General features: G+C 40.7%; 1 protein-coding gene across 1 annotated transcript; it reads left to right on the top strand.

Moving 5' to 3' along the window:
• The first annotated feature begins 5,510 nt into the window (after positions 1 to 5,510).
• On the top strand, positions 5,511 to 6,206 carry LOC138877881 (secreted RxLR effector protein 161-like). The gene has a single exon (XM_070157527.1). It carries the CDS (start codon positions 5,511 to 5,513, stop codon positions 6,204 to 6,206), a length of 696 nt encoding a protein of 231 aa, XP_070013628.1.
• Positions 6,207 to 9,033: the final 2,827 nt, after the last annotated feature.

Below are 9,033 nucleotides of genomic sequence, written 5' to 3' on the forward strand. Positions count from 1 at the left end.
TACTGATAGGTTTTAAAATATTCTTGCCTTATGTTTTTCTGATCTAACAAACTTACTGTTAAGAACCAGATAGGGAACCTAACCTACTTGAACTATACTGCAAGCTTAACGAATTCCAGCTAAAGGTGAACTGCTACAGCTTCAGAAGCTAGGAACCCAAACAAGGATCTGATACCCATGTGGTTCCCAAATCATAGTACAAGTCAATTGGTCATAGCTAGAAATGAAGTGACTGACAACACTGTTTCTGCCGCACTGCACTGTCTCTAGCGCCCACTCATTCTCTGACCAACTAACGTGCTTATATCATTTCAAGTGATGTGCTCAAGGTGTACCTACAATGAGTTTATACAAAACATCACTTGAAGGTTTCGGTTTCTCATTCAAGCTTCTTGCTAAAAATAGAGAAATCAATCCTCACAAGCCTGAAAAACAAAGTTGAACGCAACTACAGACCAATTCCTAAAAGATAGCTTGTTGTTGTCCTAATTGAGTTGTAACTTTGTGATTGTACTTATTGTATCTCCTAAACTTCTTAGCTAGAAGCATTTGATTTGGAATCCTCTTGCAAATTCGTAAACTCCTTGAGTTTATGTTGTGACTAGGTTTAGTCATAAGCAAAAGTCTTTGTAACTGTAGAGTAACAAAGTGGCTTGTGGTGAGAGCATCACAAGTTAGTAAAAGCCTTTGTAACTAGGAAGTCACAAAGTGGCTTGTGGTAAGAGTACCACAAGTTAGTTGAGTAAATTCTTTGTAATGGAGTCATTGCAAAGTGGCTTGTAATAGGTTTTTTACAAGTTAGTGAAGTTGAAAGCCTACAGGTATAGGTCGTGGTTTTTTGATCCCCTTGTGTGGGATTTTTCCACGTAAAAATCCTCTGCCTTATTTACGTACTGTTTTATTACATTCTCAACAGAATCTTATAGAGGACCAGGTACTCTACTATTTGGTGGACTCATACAAACTAACAATTGGTATCAGAGCGGGTTCCTCCTATCAGGCTAACAACTAGGAAGGATCCTCATGGCTGCTCCACCAAATTTTGAAGAAGGTCAATCTACATACCGACCACCCAAGTTCAATGGACAATACTATGGGTGGTGGAAAATAAGAATGCACGATTTTATCATGGCTGGGGATTGTGATTTATGGGATATCATATGCGATGGTCTTTATGTTCCAACCAAGGTACTAGAGCAACTTCCATTTTCAATAGCAAAAACCAGCAAAGAGTACACTGAAGCAGACAAGAAAGGTGTGGAGAAGAGTTTTTGTGCCAAGAAAATTCTGGTATGTGGAATAGGACCTGAAGAGTACAATAGAATCTCCACCTGCGACACTACCAAGGAGATATGGGTAGCTTTGCAAATAGCTCATGAGTGAACTACCCAAGTAAAACAGTCTAAGATTGATATGCTCACTACCAAGTATGAACTCTTCAAAATGAGGGACAATGAATCCATTCAAGATATGCACACAAGATTTATTTCCATCATAAATGAGTTACACTCGGTGAAACTACTCCCAGAAACAAGCTAGTAAGGAAAATTCTCAATTTTCTGCCTAGTTCTTGGGAAAGCAAAGTGAATGCTATTAATGAATCAAAGGATATACAGGAGCTGACCATAGAAGAGCTGATTGGAAACTTGAAAACCTATGAGTTGAAGAGAAAGATAGACAGTGAAAGAAGAGAACCAAAGAAGGAAAAGAACCTGGTACTTAAAGCTGATAACAATGATTCAAGTGAGGAAGACAGTGACATGGCTTACTTAACCAAAATATTTCAGAAGATGGTCAGAAGAAATGAGAAATGCTAAAAAGGGACAACTCTAACAGACCAAAAAACTATGATCTTTGTTACAAGTGTGGAAAGACTAGACACTTCATGAAAGACTGTCCTCTCTTGAAGCAAGAATTCTCCAAGAACTACCATGAGAAAACAGCTAAGACGAACCTGGTTCATTTCAAGGACTTCAAGAGAAAAAGATCCACTGACAATATGATGAGACAGGCTCCTGTAGCATGGGGGGATTCCTCTAGTGAGTCTGTAGATGAACCTGATACTGGTGATAGTTCCATGATGGAAGTTGAAGCGAGGAGACTGGATATGACTCAACTTTTATTTTGATGGCTCAATCAGATGATGATGAAGACAATGGTAACAAAGAGGTAAATTTCAGGGCTGTTCAGAGAAATCTGAAATCCTATTCCCCAAAAAAAACTCATGTCTTTAGCTAATGTTTTAATCACTGTTTTTCATAGTCTTGTGGAGGATAGGGATTCTTTGACTGTAGAATTAGGAGAATCTGAACAAACTAGAGACGACTTAGTGGCTGTAGTCACTAACCATAAGAAAACCATTGAAATCCTCAGAAAAGAAAAGAATGATCTGTTGGCAAAAATTATAGACCTAAGGGAAACAATAGTGAAATCATGGACTAAGTCAAAACCTGAAAATTCTGGAAAGGGAAAGGAGATAGCCAGTGAGGAACACATTAGGCTTGAAAATGAGGTGAAAGCTATGAGATCTAGTATGTCTGCTGAAATTGAAAAAAACGAGCAACTCCAAACTAATCTGGAAAGAGTAAAGAATGATATTGAAAAGTCCCTAAAGTGGACCTGGTCCTCAGAAGCTACCACTGCCTTGCATAATAATGATTGTGAAAACAGGCAGGGAAAAGGGTTCCAAAGGGAGAAAACTCCTCACAACCCTCATAGTAAGTACGCCACTATCTCTAATAACTGGACTTGTACCCGATGTGGGAACACTGGGTGCTTCAAGGAAGATGTTCAGACCAAGAATCAATCAGTTCAGAAAAACAAAGTGTTTGCTGAAAAGGTGACTACAAAAGAGGGGCCAGGTTCCACTCACAAAAAATGCACATTACCTGCATGGACAAAGAGAACTCTTATTCATCCTCTTGCCTACTACAAGGGACCCAACTTGCTTGGGTTCCTAAAACTAACTCTTAATCTCTTGTGCAGGGAACAATGAAAGGAAGCGGTCAACAATAGTTCATGGATAGTGGGTGTTCAAAGCACATGACTGGGAACACCACAGACTTTCTTTCACTAAAAGCCCTGCAACGAGGGAGTGTATCCTTTGGAAATGGTAAAAAGGGGTACATTCTTGGAGTTGGAAAAGTCGGGAAGTCACTCACTCATTCTATTGAAAATGTATACTATATCAATGGCCTTAAGTACAATCTCTTGAGTGTCTCTCAAATCTATGATAAAGGAAACAAGGTGGAATTCTTGTCCAAAATATGTACAGTCACTGATCTTGTGACCGGTGAAATAGTACTAGTGGCCAAAAGATACAAGAATATCTATGTCAGTAATTTCGAGTCCTTATAGAGTGGTGATCTGAGTTGTCTGAAAGCTGTTAATGATGATGATGCTGAACTATGGCACAGAAGACTGGACCATGCAAGTTTTTCTCTTCTGAACAAACTAATTCAGAAGGACCTGGTCCATGGTCTGCCCATGTCACAATTCAAGATGCAAAAATTCTGTGATGTCTGTGCTAGAGGAAAACATGTGAAGTCTTCTTTTAAGTCTAAAAGAGATGTGAGCACCTCAAAGCCACTAGAGCTTCTGCATATAGATCTGTGTGGACCTATGAGAGTGTAAAGCAGAGGAGGAAAAAGATACATTTTTGTGATAGTAGATGACTACTCCAAATTCATATGGACTCTATTTCTCAGAACCAAAGATGAAACTATTGAGGTGTTTGGCCTTTGTGAAGAAAATCCAGGTGAAGATGGAGTCTAGAGTCGCATGAATTAGATCAGATCATGGGACAAAATTTGACAATGTCAAATTTGATGAATTCTGCAATAAAAATGGCATCACTCACAACTTCTCAGCTCCCAGAACTCCCCAGCAAAATGGAGTAGTAGAAAAGAAGAACAGAACTTTGGAAGAAATGACAAGAACAATGCTGATCGACAGTGGAATTGCAAAGAACTTCTGGGCTGAAGCTATCAATACTGCCTGCTACTTGGTGAACAGGTGCATGATCAGATCACTTCTGAACAAAACCCCGTATGAATTGTTGAATGGAAGGAAACCCAAGATGACTCACCTAAGAATATTTGGGTGCAAATGCTATGTTCTCAACAATGGAAAGGATCACCTTGGTAAATTCGATGCCAAGAGTGATAAAGGAATATTTCTAGGCTACTCTTCTCAAATCAAGGCTTACAAGATATATAATAAGTGGACTCAATATGTTGAGGAAAGTGTTCATGTTATTTTTGATGAATCTTATCCATCATGTGAGAAGAGTGCTGAAGAAGAACAAGATGGAGAACCCTTACTAGTCCCTAATGAAGTCATTAACATGACAAACAAAAAGGCAGATATGATGAGTCAAGTAAAGGAGCTAAATGAAGACAACTCTCTCATTTTCAATAGAACCAAGCACCTCAATTACAACCACTGAAGCTAAAGAAAGAGTGGTTGATGTAGTTCAGGGAACTCCACTAGCACCTGAGTGAAGGACAGAGGAAAATCAGCCAAACATACCCTCTTCATCTCAGAATGAACCTCAGGCGTCTAACTGGAGACACCAAAGCTCTCATCCAATAGACAACATTATTACTCCTCTAGATTCCAGAGAACAAACCAGGTAAAGAGCGAGAAATTCACTTGCCTTCTCAGCCTTTCTCTCCCAAATAGAACCAAAAATATCAAGGAAGCCTTAAAAGATACAGATTGAATTACAACCATGCAAGACGAGCTACATCAGTTTGAGAGAAACAATGTGTGGCACCTGGTGCCTAGACCCCCAGGTCGAACCATTATAGGAACCAGGTGGGTATTCAGAAACAAGCTCGATGAACATGGAATTACCACAAGGAACAAGACCATGCTAGTGGTCCAAGGCTACAATCAGGAGGAAGGGATTAACTATGATGAAACATTTGCTCCAATGGATCGCATGAACGCTATTAGAATTCTAATCGCTTTTGCATCTCATATGGAATTCAACTTGTTCCAAATGGATGTCAAGAGTGCATTTTTGAATGGATTCCTTAATAAAGAAGTCTATGTGAAGCAACCCCCAGGGTTTGAATGTCATGAGCACCCTGAATATGTGTTCAAACCGGACAAAGCTCTGTATGGGCTAAAGCAAGCTCCTCGAGCTTGGTATGAAAGGTTGTCAAAGTTCCTCTTGGAAAATGGCTTTAAAAGAGGAAAAATTGACAACACACTTTTCTTAAAGAAACGAGGAAGGAACCTGCTCATTGTTCAGGTCTATGTTGATGATATCATTTTTGGAGCAACAACTGATTCTCTGTGTGAAGAATTTGCAAAACTCATGGGAAGTGAATTTGAAATGAGCATGATGGGGGAATTGAACTTCTTCTTGGGTCTTCAAGTAAAACAGTCCCCAAGGGGTATATCCATTTGTCAGGAAAATACATCAGGGAGCTCATGAAGAGGTTTGACATGGAGCATCAAAGGTGATAGACACTCTCATTGCTACTACCACTCGACTAGACATGGATGAAACTGGATCTCCTGGGAATCAAACCATGTATAGAGGCATTATTAGGTATCTTCTATATCTCACTGCCAGTAGACCTGCTATTGCTTTTAGTGTGGGGCTATGTGCAAATTTTCAATCAAATCCCAAGGAATCTCACTTGAAGGCTGCCAAAAGAATACTGAGATATCTCAAAGGAACACGGGACCTGGTGCTGTATTATCCTTCAGGTGACAGTTTTAATCTTATTGGGTATGCTGATGCAGTTTATGTAGGTTATCTTGTGGACAGGAAAAGCACTTCTGAAATGGCTCACTTCTTAGGTTCATGTCTTATCTCTTGGGGCACAAGGAAGCAAAATTCAGTGGCTCTTTTAATAGCTGATGCTGAATATGTAGCCGTAACATCCTGCTGTGCTCAGTTTCTATGGATCAAGCAGCAACTGGAGGACTTTGGGGTACTCACTGAGAGTGTGCCCCTTGTATGTGACAACACCAGTGCACTTAACATGGCTAAGAATCCAGTTCAACACAAAAGGACAAAACATATTAATATGAGGCATCATTTTCTGAGGGACAATGTGGAGAAAGGGCTGATATGTATGAAGTTCTATAGCACAGAAGAACAAATTGCAGACATTTTCACCAAGGCACTAAGTAGGGAACAGTTTGAAAGAAACAGAGTGAAGCTGGGGCTTTTAAAGCCCAATTGAGAACCTGATTCCTTTTTATCTGGCTTTAACCTTCAAGAAATAACTGGCTAAAAGTGTTTTCTGACCATGTCTAACTCACTTCAATACCGTTACAGGTAAACATGCATGATGAGTATAGAAGCTGTAGATGCAGTGCATGAATGATAAAAGAGGATTGATTCTTTCAAAAAAAGGGTCAAGAACCTGGTTCTTGTACCAAAGGTTAGTAGTTCTGTACATCCTTTAATACACATCTTAAAAAGGGTACAAAACACAACTTCCATGTCATCAACTTTTCAGATCCTACTGTCACGTCTCTTCATTTCAAATCATTCCATCTCCCTCTGAATTGCAATTCTCCATGCCCAACCGCCGTTTCAGAACCGGTGCCCATTCCTCTCTCTTCATAATTATCCTCTCCTTTTGAAAACCCTCTTTTCTGCTCTTCCTAACCATAAGTCTTACATTAAAATTTCCCAGAAGCATCGTTACACCACTTTTTTCAATGGCTGAGACAACTTCCGATCTTCCTGCCTTAATTGTAACTACTACTGACCAATCTATGGAGCCTTCCGCTCCCACTGAGCCTTCCTTACCCACTATTACTCCTGCCGCTACAGTTACACCTCACCCAGTTTCCCAGTCTCTTCCTAATTTAGACACCCTTAAACTATTGCTCTGTTCTCCCCATCGTCTGAGGCTCCCACCAGTCAAAGACCAAGTGGAGAACAAGATCAAAACCTAAGGTCACAAAGAGTTCTGCCATCGTTGCTACCGATTCCATGGTGGTGTAGTACCATTTGAGGAAGAGAAAAATGTTGTAACCATGTTTGTGGTGTCTGCTGATGGTGTACTGCATGAGATCACCTCTCGAAAAATGAGGCACAAAGTGTGGGGGAAGAAGAGGCCATTGTAACTATTGAAGGGGATGCACTACCAGATACTACTGGGGTATCACATGAGGAACCCGATCCCTCTCCGTAGGACCCAGGTCAGGCCTCTCGTTCCCAGGACAATGTTGTTCCAGCATTCGATGCTGTGCCCCTGGAAATTCAAGCACCTGAAATGAGATCCAGTGATGAAGAAGACCTAGATAATGTGGCTCTTGATGCATTCATAAGTAAGCGGAGGGTTGTGTTCACCCCTGAGTCTGAAACCAAATGACCTACTACCAGGATTCAAGTTAAGGTGGCCGACAATTCTGCCCTTCAAAAGAGCCAGAAGAGTAGTAAGAAGAAAAGGAGAAAGTTGGTAAAAGATGGTGTACCTGTAAGTGACGAGGCAATCCCTGTAGTCTAGGTGGAAGACGAAACCCCAGATGAACCTGGTTCACTTGTTAGACGGTTTTCGAAAAAGACGAAGCCTACTTTAATAGAGATAGGGTCAACATCTAGATCTAAGATGAAGGAGGTGGTGAGTGAGTTTTCGATATCTGATGAGGATGTGTCTGTCAAATCCAAGGGAAAAAAATCAGTGGAGAGAAGTCCGGCAAATGCAAGTCTAAAATTTTTGAAATACCTGGTTCTGTGAAGAGAATGAGAAGTGAAGTCAGCCTTGGCTCTGAACGCCTAAGGCATCAAAAGGTTCTGCTGGGTCATACATTTGACCCAGCAATCTCTAAGATGGCTGGAATGCACCAAATTCTGGAAATGGTCGAGTTTTAATGCTGGGCGCATCTATTTCAAATTGATGCGCCTAAGGTATATGAGGATGTGGTACAAAGCTTCTTTTCTAGCCTCTTTCCAGTTGAGACTGACCACATTTGTGCCTTGGTCAATGGGGTGGACATCGTGTTCGATGTGAAGTTGTTTGGAGAGATTCTAAAAGTTCCTACAGCTGGTGTATCCAGTATAAAAGATGTGTGTCAGTTTAACTTCAGAAATGCCGTGGTAAAAGAGAATGCAAACCAGAAGGGGGACCAGATCCATAAGAAAAAACTACTCCCTGTCTATCTGTTGCTGTTCGAATTGGTTAACAAAGTTCTATTGCCTCGACATGAGAGGAGGTCAGTGACTTCTAAGTCTGACCTATTATTGATGGAGCAACTGGATAGTTTTACTCCATTGAGTCTGCCTGCTATTATGATTGAGCATATGCAAAAGGTTGCCACCTTCAAAGATGGTAATCATGGACTTCCATATGGGTTCCTGCATACACAAGTGTTCAAGTTCTTTGAAGTCCTACTGGGGACAGGCAGGGTGGGGACTAGGAAGTAGACTTTTTCACAGACAACTTTGGAAGAGTGCGAGTACGTGGAAAAGAATGGGAGGGGGGGTAGGAAGTACATCAACCATATCACATCTTATTAATGCTCAGAATAGTGCAGCTGAGGAAATTCATCGGTTGAGGGCCGGGAATGCTATCCTGGAAGGTCAGCAAGCCCAAGGGGTTCCGGTGTCAAATGATGAAGTGGCTCATTTGACAAAGGAGAATGCTGACCTCAAGGCACAAGTAGAGAACCTGAAAGTAGAACTGCTCAATAAGCAAAAGTCAGTAAATGCCCAAATAGACCTAGTTCTCCAAACGCTTGCTGCAGCTTCCAAGCCCTTTACTCCTAGTGCCCTCTAAGTACCCCTTTAGTGACCAGTATTTGGAAATGTTTGTTAAGTTTTCTTTGATGTTTTGGTAGATGTTTTTTTTATGTGGTTGGAATGAAACACTACTTCTCCCGTTTTAACAAGTCCAATATTGCCTTTCACTTTTTCAAAGCAAAGGCATATTAAAGTTTTATTAATATCAATCCTTGTTTTATTATGTCAGTACTTTCCTTCTGTGTTTCTATTCTCTATCATGATTGCGTGTACATATGTGGCATGAGTTAGCTTAGCTGGACTTCTTTGTGCTGTTA

The sequence above is a fragment of the Nicotiana sylvestris genome, chromosome 9, assembly GCF_000393655.2.
Source record: "Nicotiana sylvestris chromosome 9, ASM39365v2, whole genome shotgun sequence".
NCBI classification, from domain to species: Eukaryota; Viridiplantae; Streptophyta; class Magnoliopsida; order Solanales; family Solanaceae; genus Nicotiana; species Nicotiana sylvestris.